General features: G+C 33.1%; 1 protein-coding gene across 5 annotated transcripts in view; it reads right to left on the bottom strand.

Annotated features, from left to right (window-relative positions):
• Positions 1–16,216, bottom strand: part of LOC126747184 (alpha-catulin) — a 281,545-nt gene that overhangs the window by 21,194 nt on the left and 244,135 nt on the right. For 4 of the 5 annotated variants that reach the window (XM_050455705.1, XM_050455711.1, XM_050455689.1 and 1 more), the window contains 3 exons: positions 15,485–15,661; positions 15,229–15,435; positions 7,683–7,854 (listed from right to left, as the gene is read on the bottom strand). In XM_050455705.1, coding sequence (XP_050311662.1) covers positions 7,708–7,854; positions 15,229–15,435; positions 15,485–15,661 — 531 coding nt within the window. In that variant the 3' untranslated portion in view covers positions 7,683–7,707. The remainder of the gene's footprint in view (positions 1–7,682; positions 7,855–15,228; positions 15,436–15,484; positions 15,662–16,216) is intronic. The other variant, XM_050455696.1, reaches the window with a different exon arrangement.

Here is a 16,216-nt window from a genome sequence, read left to right as displayed (position 1 = left end):
AGAAATAATTATCCTATGCCTTTGATTAAAGAAATAATTGATAATTTGAGCGGATATAAATATTTTATAACGCTCGACTTAACATCGGGATACCACCAGATACCCATGGATCCCGATTCTATTCCTTATACCGCATTTATTACACCTGAAGGACACTACGAATACGTACGTATGCCCTTCGGTCTCTGTAATGCTCCTATAGTTTTTCAAAAATTCATGAGTGAAATATTTAGTCCGCTTAGAAAGCATAACGTCATACCATATTTAGACGACATTTTAATTCCTTTGAAAACAATAGAAGAAGGATTGGAAATTTTGTGTGCAGTACTTGATATAACGCGTGAACATGGTTTAACGTTAAAGCTTAGCAATTCATCTTTTCTGACAGAAAAGATAACTTATTTGGGGTATGATATTTCACTCAATGAAATAACACCATCAAAATCAAAAACGGAGGCGGTTCAGAATTTTACTTATCTGAAAAATCAACATCAGCTCAGACATTTCTTGGGATTAGTCGGGTATTTTCGAAAATTCGTAGAAAATTTTGCCAGAGTTATTGCCTCATTAACGAAATTACTAAAAAAACAGATTCGTTGGAAATGGACTGAAGATCATAAAAAAATTATTGATCAACTTAAGCAAACAATTTGTCAAAATCCTATTTTATATTTAATCCCAAAATTCCTGTCGTGGTGTATACCGATGCTAGTCTAGATGGTTGGAAATGGACTGAAGATCATAAAAAAATTATTGATCAACTTAAGCAAACAATTTGTCAAAATCCTATTTTATATTTAATCCCAAAATTCCTGTCGTGGTGTATACCGATGCTAGTCGAGATGGTTACGCCAGTATTTTAACTCAGAAGATTGAAAATGAAGAAAAAGCAATAGCTTTCTTTAGTAAGCAACCCAATGACGCGAAAAAAAATTAGCATTAATTTGAATTGGAACTGTTAGCAATTATCAAAACTTTAAATCGTTATCTGTATTATTTATTAGGATATGAGTTTACGATTATAACAGATTGTAATGCTGTCAAAAATGCCTTAAATAAACAAACTATAATACCGCGAATAGCACGATGGGTTCTGTTTTTGCAAGACTTTTCTTTTACTCTTCAACATAAGGCTGGGTGTCAAATGCAACATGTAAACGCATTAAGTCGCAACTTTGAAAGTTCGATTAACAATGATCAAGTATGCCTAATTGAAGAAAATAATTTTTTACGCGAGGCGTAAAACCAAGATAAATATATTGTAAATATTAAAAATATATTATTAAGTGGTGATTCAGATAACCATAAAGATATATTTAATAATTATGATTTAAGAGGAAATAAGGTAGATGATTTAAGAGGGAATATATTAAATCGTGTCTACCTTGTCTATACCATAAAGAAAATGGCGGTAAAAAGCCAGACTATTTACACTTAATTCCCAAATATGCTAGACCACATCATACGCTACATTTAGATCATCTTGGTCCATTTATATTGTCCGAAAGTGGTAACAAATATGTGTTGGTAATAATGGATGGATTTTCAAAATTTGTATATTTATAAGATCTTTCTGATACATCTGCAAAGTTTGTTATTGAAAAATTAAATGATTTATTTTCAATCTTCGGAAATCCTCGAAGAATTATAACGGATGCTGGTGCGGCATTTACGTCAAAAGCTTTTAATAATTTTCTCCAAAACAAAGGTATCAAAATATTTGTTAATGCTGTGGGACTACCCAGAGGTAGGCCAATGTGAACAGGTCAACAAAACTGTTTTGGATGCGTTGGCAACATCAGGAGCCAATTTGGAACAAAACAAATGGTACACTACTCTTCAGAATGTACAGTTGTGGATAAATAGCACAAAGCACAGAGTTACACAACATACGCCAGCTGAATTATAACTAGGTTTGCAGCTCGATACTAGAAATCATCAGTATGATAGTGAAGACGAAGACTTAGTGGATGTAACAAAAGCTAGATCAAACACTGCTAAAACACTCGAGGATAATCGTATAAAGCAAAATGTGAGGTTTAATAAGAAAAGAAAGCCACCTACTTTATACCAAGTAGGAGACCTTGTTCTATCAAAAGTAAACTGTTTTCCAGCAAACGAAGAAAGCAAGAAACTTCTTCCAAAATATCGAGGTTCATTTAGGATAATGGAAGTATTACCGAACGATCGGTACTGAGTTAAGGAGGACAGATTTACTGAACGATCAAAACGACCCTATGAAGGAGTTGTTGGTGTTGAGTATTTAAAGATGTTCAGCTTTCAACATAGATAAGGTAAGCATGCTCTCAATGGCAAATGTTATGCCCTCAATGGCAAAGATTATGCTCTCAATGGCAAGTGTTACGCCCTTAATGGCAAATGTTATGCTCTCAATGGCAAATGTTATGCTCTCGATGGCAAATGTTTTATTAATATTCCCTCTTAGCCAGGTTTGCGCCAGATTTGTTTTATGTGATTGATGGTTGCATTATGGATGGCATATATATTTGCTTTTACAGGTATAATGTGTGTTATCCGTAGTTGCTGTTATTTGTGGCGGAATAGCAGATCTGGGCCATTAAGACGAATATTAAAACTAATTACGAAGATATGATTTTTATGTTTTCTTTCCCATATCTTTTCAGTAATCTCAAAGATGCAGACGATCGGGACGACCGTCATCACAGGATGGCCGTGTGGTCCGCCATCATAAATATTTCCAGCAACTGATAAAAAAGAGACTATTCATAAGATATTTGATACCCATTTTTGTTTATAGCGAGTCAGGTAGAAAGTGCCTTTGCAGGCACGGAATTTATTATTTGAATTCATTCGTGCTTAGACTTTGATAACGCACTTATGCTTTTCGCTTATGTAGTCGCAGTCCGCATTTTGTAATAATAAATAAGTGTTTTGTGAAAATTAAGAGTATTATTAATATACGGTTTCACCCTGACTACACTAATGGTATGAACAATATCGATCAAGTCGCTTTATTTTTGTCCATGAAAAAATGCATAAAAACATACAACAATTTACTAATCTGTTGCTATTCATCACAAGAGGCAAAGAATGTTTAAATACGATTAACAAAGGTATGTACTAATACTACAAAATTGTTCCTAATTATATGAGGTACAGTCACAAAGTTTTTTAGGAATATTATATCGTCGCTTAATTTTTGTCCGATACTGTATTACTAATTAAAATGTAGTTTTTTTTTTAATGATTAGGTTATAAAATGCCTGGAAGAATTGGAAAATTACCTTAGTAAATAGTAGAAAAATTAAAAAAAAAATAATTTCAAATAATTAGAGTTATTATAAAAAATATCTTTGGATAGATTTATTCGTTAAAAAAAATACTCTTAATGACTGAAAAAAATTAAAAAATAATCCAAACCTTTAAAAAAAAAAGATTATTGCTCCAAATAGAAAGAAAAATAATAAATATTTGGAACAAAATAATGAAAAATAAATCACTGATATTATTCATCAAAAACTTTTGAATACCTGTAATAATTTTTGAAAAATAATTCAAATTTATATTCTGAATTTTTGAATTCCAATTTACCAAAAAAACTAATATTATTTACTTCACATTATACAATTTATAAGCAATTTTTTATTTAAATAAAAAAAATCTGTTTAAATGTTTTTTTTCGAGTCCTAAGTTATTATTCATTCGATTCTCAGCAGTTGTACGAGACGGTTGTGTCTTCGCTCGTCGGCTCCGCTGGTTTTCATAATGTGTTTTGTTTTGATTTGTTTAAATTTCCTCTGTTTTTGACCCTACATTATCGCGAAGTCAAAGTACTTGTGGTGCATAAACTTTCGGTTTTAATCAGTAGTTCGCGTTATTGTTTTTGTTTTAAAATAATTATCCGTTTGAATAATTAAAATATATAGAAAAAATATAAAAAATCATTGACTTTTCACAACAGTTAGTAAACTTGAACTTGAACTTTCTACATCGTCTAGTTCGCGCCACGCGTGTGTTTTTCTAAAATAAATAGTTTCTGTTTCCTATGTTACAAACAGTTCCTGTCTACCAGACTGTTTTTTGTTTGAATTGTTATTGACTTTATGATTTTATGATGGCCGAGTATAAGTGCAATTCCTGCCAGAAGAACATCTTGGAAAAAGAAAAATATAAAGTTCGCTGTAGTGGAAAGTGCCGATGAAGTTTTTGTATGTTATGTACGGGCTTGGAGATAACAACTACCAAGGCCTTATACAACCAAAAATACAACAACGTAAGGCTTTTCTGCTCTTTATGCGATTCCCCGAATATGAAATACCTTCATGAAAAACGTCACCCAACTACAAAATTCGCAACTTCCCTTGGAAGTTTTGGAAGCGTTTGGGACATATTTAAAAAAAAAAATAATGACCTTTTTCCCGTCGTGAATGAAGTTTATGGAATTCTAATCGATCATGACTCCAAATGGAAAGAGCTTTACCAAAAAGTGGATGACATTCACAGTCTGCTCTCAAGCAACAGATCTGAGAGTGGGCAAGAGTCATTATTCTACTCCATTCGGGACATGAAACAAGACATATTTAATATTTCCTCGCTTCTAATGGCTCGCTCATGATGAGCTTGTAAACTTACTGATTCGGGACATTTCAAAGAAGGAATTAATAAGGAAAATCGGGGACTTACGAAAAAGCGTAAATCAAATGGCCGGCAAATTGGAAAGAATTGAAAAAATGGACTTTAAAGAAAAATCTGTTATTAATTATACTGCACCTAAAATCAAAAAAACTATTTCGACCCAGACTGATAAAAGTCCTGAAATGTTTACGTAATCAAAAACTCAGAAAACCTCGTCAAAACAAATACCCAGTGATGAATGGCATTACACTGTTGTAGAAAACATACCTGCCTACTATACTATGAGTCAGCTTGCACACTACATTAAGATTAAACTTGGCACCAACGGCTTTATTCAATGTTTTCCTATACTTAAGGATGGATACAGTTTACCCTCTAGTTTTAAAGTAGGTGTGCAAAACAAGGATCTCCTGAAACGACTTAAAGAGACAGACATGTGGCCTGCTAATACTGTAATAGATAGCCATAAAGCACATCCCTCCCAGCATATAGCCTTACCGCCAACTCCAATGTCCATTGCTGCCCGAGAAGCCTCCGATAACATTTCAAAGCAAGAAAAGCTGCTTAAGATATGACAAGATGCATAGCTGCTGGTAAATCCTTAAACGGTGAAGCCGTCAACATCAAGATTGTGGAGAAAGCCAATAACAATAGTGGTGGGCTCCATCTCGACCCAATGATCCCCCATTAGTACGGCTCTCTCGTAAATCTGACATGGAAAATGATCGTTACTTGTTGGCTAGACTGAGAGATCCTTTACTCCTTAAATCTCTCAGACTTTACCTGGCACATCTACATGATCAACCGACGAGTACATGTTTTGATGGACAAACTAACACCAGCATTAAACTAATGCTTGCTGCTGAGGGACTGCCGACCGATCTGGTCTCGCTACGAAAGCTATACATCCGGTTCCACGAGGCCTATGGTATTGGATCCACGAAAGTTGAACAGGATCTTTCTGCCTTTAGGACCTATTTTTCGTCGGAGAAGCTTTTGCGGCTCCAAAAAATTAGGGAAAGCCAAAATAATTATTTTTCTAGTGGTTCGCCATCTAGAAAAAATTTTTAGAATACGTGACGCGACCAGAGGACTAAGCACCCTCTTTAAAATTGGTTGATAGTAAGCTTAGTATTTTTCTTTTAAATATTCAGTCCTTAGGACACAAAACTAACGATCTATTTTTAATGCTAGAAGAACTAAATTTCCCTGAAATAGTCGCTATTACTGAACATTGGTTAAATACTGATGAACCCATATATGTTGAAAACTACAACATCATAGCTAGATACAATAGAACAAACATAACGCATGGAGGCACATTGATAATGTCCACTAACAGCGATTTTTCAGTAATGACAAAGTTTGATAACTTATTATCTGAAAAATTGTTTGAATTTTCCACTGTTTATAATAATTCACATGATCTCTACATTGTTTGTATATATAGAACACCCGACTCAATACCTGATATACAAGGTTTTAGCCAGAAACTACTAAGTTTGCTAGAATCCATGCCTTTAAAAAGCAAACTAATTTTATGTGGCGACCTTAATATTGACTATTCCAGTGTATGTGCTGCCCAAGAATCACTTCTGTCTATATTCGAGTCAATGGGCTTGATAATGGCTTGATGCTGCGGACTCTGAGTCCGCAGCGACCACTATTTTTTGAAAATGGGCGCGACCGCTGAAAGGTTTATTATGGCAACCTATTATCAAAAGGGTTTTTTCCAAGACCAACGACGAATAATGGCATTTGCATTTTGTAAAATCATGGTAGAATTAGTAAAAGAAAATAGAAATTTATTATGAAGCTTTTCCCATATATGGGAAACACAATACTTTGTTCGATATTAGTAACTGGTATTTTTTTCCAATCTTTTCTGATTTGGAGTGAGTAAGATTGGTCATAATGCGGTTATGATATAAGAATTTTTAACAAATATTTTTTTAACAGTATTAGCAATATTAAATGGCTTCCTAGATCTCCAGATTTGTCACCAAATGACTTTTATTGTTAAAGTTATCTTAAGAAGGTCATTTGCAAACAGGAATTTGATAAGTCAACAAATTTAGAGAAATTACGAGAAAAAATTGTTGAATGTGCCAATTTGTTAGACGGTTCTTAATGTAGTAATGGAAAACAACCAAGTATCAGGCAAATAGCATGCTTGGTCCATATTTCGCCATTAAGCACCTCTTTATGCGTAAGGATCAATTCCCCGACCTGTATATTATTCTTATAATATTTCTGTAATATTTTTGTATTATTCGGCTTCTTCTGTAACTCATTAAATGTTCATTTATTCAATATAATAAAATTTAAATCATAAATGTATTGTAAAAATTAATCATAAATAAGGAGGATTTCATTAAATGTTTATATTCTTTTAGTAACTAATAATATATTTAGTAAATATGAAAATGTTTCGATGCCTTATTTGAATCCTCAAGGGCAATCTTTCGTCTTTCTACAAAATTTACCACAAAGCACTCAAGGCAAGATTGATTCAAAAAATTATATAACTCAAAAAATAATGTAAATTTGGTTTTACATAAATCTATTATTATATTTATTTTGTGTAATTTTTCTCTAATTTTTTTTAAGATACTTATTTTGGGAGTTTAGCTATAGAGTTAAGAGATAGAAGACTATGACTTCACTGAGACTTGATATATTCCCCAACCTGTATATTATCCTTATAATATTTTTGTGTTATTCGGCTTATTCTCTAACTCTGCACATGTATGAGTTAGAGAAATGAGATGATGCCGATGAATAAGCCGTTAGATGTGCATTTATATTTAATACAATGAAGAATACCATATCATGAAAATTACCTTATAGCAAATTTATTTATGAAGCTTATGTTTACATAAGACTAGTTTTATTGGCCTATAATAATAGTAGCTATTCTAATATTAGCTTGCTAAATCATGCCTTTGAAAAATCCGAATTGTCCACGTTAGAAATATAGTACTAAAAAGAAAAGAAAGATTATAGAAAACCCAAACAAAAAATAACACAAAACCACAAAATGTTAATCACACACAAATAATTACCCCCAAGAAAAAAAAAACAAAACGATCATCTGGGCAAGGTTAAACTACCCTTTAAATTTCTTCCGTTTTGAATTAACCTCAGTAAGGCCTGAGGGCTCAATTGTCCTGATAAAATGCCGTCGTTTAGGTTGTCGCATGGTACGATAACTCTTTGTGGTAATGCGATATTAAACTAAAGATAAGAAATTTAGGTAAATGGGAAACTAAAAGTTGCAAACATAGTGAGAAGAAGAAGAGAGTAAGAGAAGAGGGTAAGTCATGTGTAGAAGATGTGAAATTACAGCCAATAATTTAAGAGATTATCTGTGGAAATTGATATAGTTCTAGTTATGATAGGGATTATTTAAGTAAACTTAACCAAGTTTTCTTTTATGTAAAAAATTACGTACGTATGGGTGCCTTCTGCATCTAAGATGGACATTTTAAAATGCCTATCTTAGATGCAGAATTTATAAACGATTGTTATCAAGTGATGTCTCTCATCTGTAGTCAGTCTAAACATTTCAGAAACTATGATGATATAAAATTATACTGCAGAGAGAAACGAGATAGAAATTGAAAAAATTGACCTTTGAGCCATAAATTTGGCAAAAATGTCCTCCGATCCAGAAATCATAGACGATCGCTATAGAATAAGATTTCCTGTCTGTAGTTTGTCTTTATACGTTAGAAAATTAACTTTTCCAGACGATTGCCAGATTGGTCTCTTCAAAAAGTTATCTTACATTTTTTCTATAAAATGTACAGGGGAAGCCAATAATTAACGCCCTTAAAATTTACATGGGTTTTCCTATGTTCCGCTCGGCGACGCACCACCCGGTATAAGTTTCGACAGGAAATATGAGGCTCTGGATAAGGTTTTTTTTTCCTTGCAAGTGCAGAGTCTTTTTATATCTTTATAAGTTTTATGACTGAGCTTCTAGCAACCGATATTTAAGGTCTAATTTAATTTTTGCGCATTCCTATATTAGGAATGTGTAAACCTAAATAAATAAAATGTGTTACGCCATAGTCTTTTAAGTTATGGTCGTTTATTTAGTTTGTTCTATAATAACTATAATTTTTGTTTTATTTAGATTCAAGCCATATTTTATGCTTGTTTTACTATTATTTCAGTACCGTCAGTATACCTTATTAATTTTTCTACTACCTATTAATATCCTATCATTCTAGCCTTCCAGAATTTCTCTCATAAAGTGTGCACTCTATATCGTCGCCTTGGAAGTCAAGGGAGTTAAACCACAAATTTGACAAAAATGAGCTAAGTACATAGAAACCTTTAAGAATCATCACATATCACATAGTCAATGGGTTTAAGTTAAAATATGGCCTAGTTAGGGATATTTCACATTTTGTCAATAAATCTAAGACGCATACATCTAAGCAGTCAATAGTTTTAAGCGGCTAAACGCTTTTGACCACTGCAACTCTCCATACAATATTTTGCATAACACGCGTCTGCCAGTAGAGACAACCCAAATTTTAAATATTGCTTATAGTGTTATCTTGCTTTAACTAGCAAAATAAAACAAAGAAAGAGAGTAATAAGTAATGCGCTTGTTTTTTGTTTACCGCATTTTATTGTTAGTCGGCGTTTTTTTTTAACGATTCGTGTGTTTTTTAAATAATTTAGTAGTGTAAAAAGTTAATCTCTCATTATCCGTGCCGTAAGTGGAAAAACCTATTGAAAAATGAAGCTTTCCCGTGGAAAACAAATGGTTGGGCAGTATTAAAACAAAACATATCACCGGCATCAAATCAACATAACCTCGAAAGTAAGTGTATTTTACCGCGCTGCAGAAATAACATAAATACGTTAAAAAGTATTAAGGTTTTGTCTAATCTTCATTTACATACGTTTGTAGAAATAAATTTAAGTGTGTGTGCGTTTTAGTGTAAGATTTTTTTTGTCTGATTTCGAAATCTTTTTTGTTATTTTTGCAAACTCTAGGGATTAGTATTACCCAACTAGCAAACAAATTATTTCACACAATAATAAAATTTAAAAAACGTCAAAAAAATTTTGTTTGGAGAGTGACTAGCATCTAGCCGTTCGATTGCAACAAAAAATCCCGACCAATCAAATCACAACAGGCGAAAATATAAGGAATGACACTCAATCAGCTGTTTTTAACGTCAATCTTGCAATTTATTTATTTTGTTGGAAATTTTTGCTAAGGGCTTGTATTGTTGTAATTTTTTTTGGATGTTACTACCACACAATTTTTTTTACAGAATTAAATCAAAACACGATGCAACCACCATATATGGATTTAGGCCAAAGCAATACCGTCGAAGAGCCTGCAGATCTTATTATGTTACCTAATGTTGCTCCAAGCACACCTATAGTAGAGCAGGTGCCATTTATTGAACTTGAGCGAAACATAAGCGATTCAAACTATTCCTTAATAGCATTCGAATGTAAAGAACTTGAGAATTTTCCTTGCGATCCAGAACCTGTCACCGACAGCCCATATTCTATGGAAACTGGCAGAGAACTTCATTCGGATCTGCAGAATACTCTTACAAGCTTACCAGTTGAAAACTTCAACCGTTCGCCTTACAAAGCTCTCGATTTACAAAGAGAGGTCGAGCAAATTGTACAGCAACTTATTGATAATGTTCCAGGAACTATAAATAGCAGCATGGGGCAAAACCACCGAGTTCATCTGGAGGAATCATCTACTTCTGAACTCTCAGGGAGTGACAATGATTCCGAATCTTTAACAGCTAGTGATTTAGATGAAGATGTAATGGGTTTAACTAGAAAGCGTAAGCGAAAACCCGAAACTTGGAAGCGGAACGCACAAAATATTTTGAGAATAGCGGGAAAGGAATACCAAAATAGATCTGGAAAAATAGTTCCAGCAAAGAGTGTTAGAGAAGTAAGTGTCATTATAAGTGTTCATCCAAAATAGAAAAAGCCCAGCGGGAGCAAATGTTAGCTGACTACTTAACGATAGATTCGGAGACATCAAGGTGGGCTTTTATTAGCAAAAGTGTTAACCGTATTCGAGTAAAAAGAAAGTACAGTGGCGATTGTACGAAACGAGCACATACTTTACAATACACTGTGATGTCTAATGGCCAGAGAGTCGAAGTGTGCAAAAAGTTTTTTCTGGCCACTTACAATATTTCCGGCAAAAAAGTTGAAACCGCATTAAAAAAGTTAGCCGCTTCAGGTATCACTGAAATAGATCACAGGGGTCACAAGGAGCCACCCAACAAGAAGTCAGAGGACATTAAGAATGTAATCAGAGATCACATCAAATCATTACCAGTAGTTGCTTCTCACTACTGTCGAACAAGAAAATATTTGCCAGTTGGTTTAAGTGAGGGTCGTATCTATCAAGACTACGTGGAGTACTGTAAAGAGCACGTCGCCCAGCTAGAAAAAACTTAGTTTTTATATATCAATATTTGTCTCAGAATTTAACTACGGCTTTCACACCCCAAAAAAGGATCAATGTGACTATTGTACTCAACACAAGAATAAGCCAGATGAAGAAAAAGAAAAGTGTAAGGAAGAATACAACTTGCATTTGATTCGAAAAGAAGAAGCTAGCGAACACAAGAAAAATGGCAAGACTGAAGCTGTTAATAATCCGACTGTTAGTTGTTTTACCATGGACCTAGAAAAAATATTATTAACCCCAAGTTTGCAAGTAGGGCAGCTATATTATAAAAGAAAGCTAAAGACTTACAATTTTACGGTGTATGATCTTGCTACTAAACAAGCGACAAACTACATGTGGCATGAAGGTGCAGGTACAAAAGGAGCTTCAGAAATTTCTACTTGTTTGTGGAAACTTTTAGTTTCATTAGGACCCAAGAAAGAAGTGACTCTTTATTCAGACACAGCATCAGGTCACAATAGCAACTCAGTTATTTCTACAATGTTCCTAAGAGCCGTAAAAGAATTACCCATCGAAACAATAAATCAAAAGTTTATGGAATCGGGGCACTCAGAAATGGAGTGCGATTCTGTGCACTCTTTAATAGAGGCCCGGGGTAGAAAAGTTGACGTTTTTACGCCAGAAGGATGGTACATGGTCGCCCGTACTGCAAAAATGCACAAACCGTATCACAAGGTTGTGGAATTAGATTATACAAACTTCCTTGATTACAAGAAATATAGTGGTCAAGTGATAACGAACAAAACTCAATCGGAAAATGGTGAAGTAATGAAATGGCTAAAAGTAAAGTGGTTCCAGTATCGCAACAACGAGCCTCTAACTATCTATTATAAGTATCGATTAGGCGACAATGACTTTAAGTCACTAAATAATCAACGTAGAGGGCGTAGAAATACATCTGCCATTATAGAAGTACCAAGATTGTACTGCTCCCAACCAAAAATAGAGCAAACTAAACTAAGGGACCTATTAAACCTTTATCAAGATGGTAGCATTCCATCAACCTATCACGAATTTTATAAAAATTGACTCCTGAAGATAATGTTTAAGAAAACTGTAGTTCGGACAGTGAACTAGAAATCCCAGACTAATATAAAATTATAATTAAAATTGGTGGTGGTTTACCTATTTGTTTTGTAAAATTTCCAAAAAATTGTTGCTATTAGAGTCCATTAAAAACTATTATTTTTTTATTTTTGTATTTGCTTGTAAAATGATAATTCACTTTCACTAAGTACTAAGTATAAGTTAGGTGAGACTGAAGGTTTAAAAACACAAAGAATGAACGTATTGTACCCAATTAGCATTGTGCTGGGTTATATAAAGTTAGGGTAAGACAAGTTTGCTTAATAAGGTAATGTTTTATGGATACAATAAACTGATACTTCGTTATTGTTGGAATAATGTTTTGTGGTCTAATAACCACATTTACAGCTATTTCACAAAATAATCGTGTTTTAGGTTGCTTTTTCTAGGTTTCAGCATTTAGCAGAGTGGCTTGCGCTTTTGGAAATCCCGCACGTGTTGTAAACTTCGCTTCAATATTTAGTGGTCAAAAGGTTTAACACACATTTTAACTCAAATATTAAATTATTTCATAATTTGTTTAAACCAACTACAAAAAAATATCCTAAACTATCTATGTCCAAAATTTCAATATTCTGACAGTAAAAATAAAAAAGTTATTGATATAAGTAAGATATTTTTGTGGAATAAAAACTTTACGCATCATTTTCTCGAAATAATTATGTGGACTAGCTTTCTTGACCTCTAAGGCGACGATATATTGAATAACATTGGCGAGAATATATGGTCTTACATCTAATTTTACATACAATCCATCAGAGTTGCATGTTTGCATTTATGTATTGCTATACACTTTGAACGAGCCATACCAGATGCAAGGGAACATCCATTATCTTCAGCGTTTCCTAAACTGCTTTTCATCTGACTTTATTAAAAGTTTTGGAGTAATCTACAAAGCATTGATACGTTGCTATATTAAACTCTTTTCAATAAGTTGGCGGACACTAAGTATTTGCTCTATAGTTCCTTTAGTCAGGATAAATCCTATTTGCTCTTGCAAGGTTTGTAGGAGAAGAAAAGGTTTAACCTTATCCTTAATGATTAATTAATGCAATTAGCCTATAATTCAAATGTTCCATATTTTGTGGGCAGATTTTTAAAAAAATATGCACTTCTTTGATATCCATTGCCTCAATGATTTCTGCTGTAATCTGATCAACTACAGCAGCTTTAATTTTTTTCAAAATCATAGACCATCGCTATACCATATTTTCTCCCGTCTAAAGTTTATCTAAATACGGTAGAAAAGATCAGACAATCAACAGAACATTTTCAGACAATCCAGAATGACACTGAAAAAGCGATTGAAAATTTTAAAAATGATCTGACCCATAAATTGGCATTAATGTCGATCTCAGATACAGAAATCATAATCGATCGCTATAAAATGTTCTCTCCCGTTTAGAGTTTATCTAAATACGTTAGAAAATAAAATTTCCAGATGATCCAGAATGTGGTGGGAGTTAAATTGCGGTTGAAAATAAAAAAAATCACTTTTATTCCATAGATTAGCATAACTGTCCATCTCAATTCCAGAAATCATAAGCGATCATTATAAAATGTTTTCTTCAATAAAAAAATACATTTCCAGATGATCCAGAAGGTTACTGACAGAGTGAAAATTTCAGTTTTCTGTGATCTTTTTAAAACTTAGAAGACTACTAAGACTTTGTATCCTATAGCATCTTAAATGAAAAGCTCTTACAATGGTCTTACTGGTAATGATGTAAGTTGACTAACAAATAGAAGATAAGCAATCTTAGACACAACAATCTTAGCAATCAGCAGAATTAAATTTGTGAGATATGGAGTATTAAAAGATTTTATTTTGGACCCTTTGTTAATTCTCATTTATACAAATGATTTAGCAGTACTGTTTTGTGGTTTTATGTGCAGATGATACCAGTTTCATGGTAACAATCAATAAGCTCAAAATCACCAAAGCAGTTGTGCTTGATTGTACAAACTCTATGAATGATTGATATAGGACAAATCTAAAAAAAAAATTCAAGCATAATTTTCATATTAAGACATACCGACTCTTTAAACAATCGTGACAAACTAAAGTTTCTAGGAATAATTCCGGACCAAAAATAAACCTTTGAAAAATATTTAAGCCTATAGTTTCAATGTTCCATACTCGTGTGCAGGTTCTAAAAAATATATGCACTCCTTTTATAAGGCAATAGGCTTAATAATTTTTGCTGTAATCCGATCAATGTCAGGAATTTTACCGGTTTTTAGGGTTTTTAGGGCCTTCTCCACTTCTTAATTGTACAAACTCTATGAGTATTCATTTCAAAACAACTCTAAATAAACCCGAAAACATGATTTTCACATTAAGACATACTAACAAAATGAAGTTTATAGGGATAAATCTGAATCAAAAATAAACTTTTGAAAACATATAAGTCTCGTTTGTAAATTTAGTGCAGTTCTTTTGAGAAATTCAGTTGAGCTGAGGATTGTATTGGGAACCTACCATTATCTTGTGCATTCAGCTTATGTATATAGTTTAATTGTCATTCTGCACAAGTGGCAAAACTATTTGGTTGGCAAAGGAGAGAAACGAGTCATAGCTGGAGCTGTCTACAGAGATATTTACCATTTCGTCACAGTATAAGACTGTTGAGGAGATCCATGATCACTTCACTAGAAGAAAAACTGATATATGTGTGACTTTTCTTAGACTAAGAAACTCTTAGAATGCAACTATGCACCTGCCTTTACATATTGATTACCTAGAGAAACTCGGTACCACTCAATAGATTTAAGACTGTTCTGAATAAATTTTGAAATTGTCAAGCGTCTCAGAATTTATAAGTTAATGTTGTTTTAAGTTGTTCTACATAAATATATTTATTTTATTTTATAAATCCACATAAATAATTATCTAAGAGAGTTATTATATTATTCAGTTATATTAAATTCTTGGCTGTAACTTCACATCTATAGGTGTAACAATAATATCATAAATAGAAAAATGTGTAACAAGAGAGCATACATAAGTAAATAAATCCACTAAATTCAAAATAGTAACGTACCTTGGTGGCGCACTCAAAACAAACAGTTACCACTTTCGAAATCACATTCATAAGATTCTTAGTTTCCTGAATGACGTTATCGACTTTCGTGAAGGTCGCTGCTTTACCCACCGTATGATCTTTCACGGTAAACTGTAACCTTTGCACGAAAGTGGGCACCTTGTCAAGGTTTTCCAGGAGGTCCTTCTTTTGGGCCCCTCCGGGAACCTTAGGAACAATCGTAAATAATTTGTTTATGCAATTAAAATCATTTTACCTGATAACTGAACTGCCTTATAACTTTATAAAGTCGATTAGCTTCTTCGGCAAAGTATTCCGCTTGGGTGAACAGATCTTGGGTGGTTTTTAGGGGGCCTTCTCCCTTGGTGAACTGGTACATTGAAAAAGCCATGGAAGACATGTTTTTTGCCCTTTTTACAATATCATTGTTTTCCTTTAAAAAAAATAATAATATTATATTAATATAAATTAGGTAAACCTGAAAATTAATGAATAAAATCTCAATTATTCTAACTTAGTCAAAAATGCTAGAAAAATAGTTATATCGGTAGCTTTATGACTACTTCAGTAATTTCTAATTGGCAATCTGGTTTTTGTAAAAATCATAGTCCTACTACTTCGGTATTAGCTGATATAATAGATAAAATAATAGCTTCTATTGGAAATTACTTTGGATTTTGACGTTATGTGTGGAAAGCTATAGTATTACGAATTCGATCAGATGTTCTTTCAAGCATACCTTAAAAAAACAAGTGGTGGTGTGATGGATAACATGGAATTGTTAAAGTCTTGCAAAACTACTTCTGATGTACCCCAAGGTCTCTTGGCCCAATTCTTTTCTTGGTATATGTTTCTGGTTTTAAGGTTAGACGTTGTACAAACTTAAACGTTTGGTTTGGTATTTTTGGTGATCATATAATTGGACCGTTTTTCTTTCCGGAAAATTTAAATGGATATACGTACTTAGACTTTTTGGAGAATGTCGTTA

Source organism: Anthonomus grandis, chromosome 2, assembly GCF_022605725.1.
Source record: "Anthonomus grandis grandis chromosome 2, icAntGran1.3, whole genome shotgun sequence".
NCBI classification, from domain to species: domain Eukaryota; kingdom Metazoa; phylum Arthropoda; class Insecta; order Coleoptera; family Curculionidae; genus Anthonomus; species Anthonomus grandis.
Note: the sequence above shows the minus strand (reverse complement) of the source record. Positions and strands in the feature narration are given on the sequence as shown.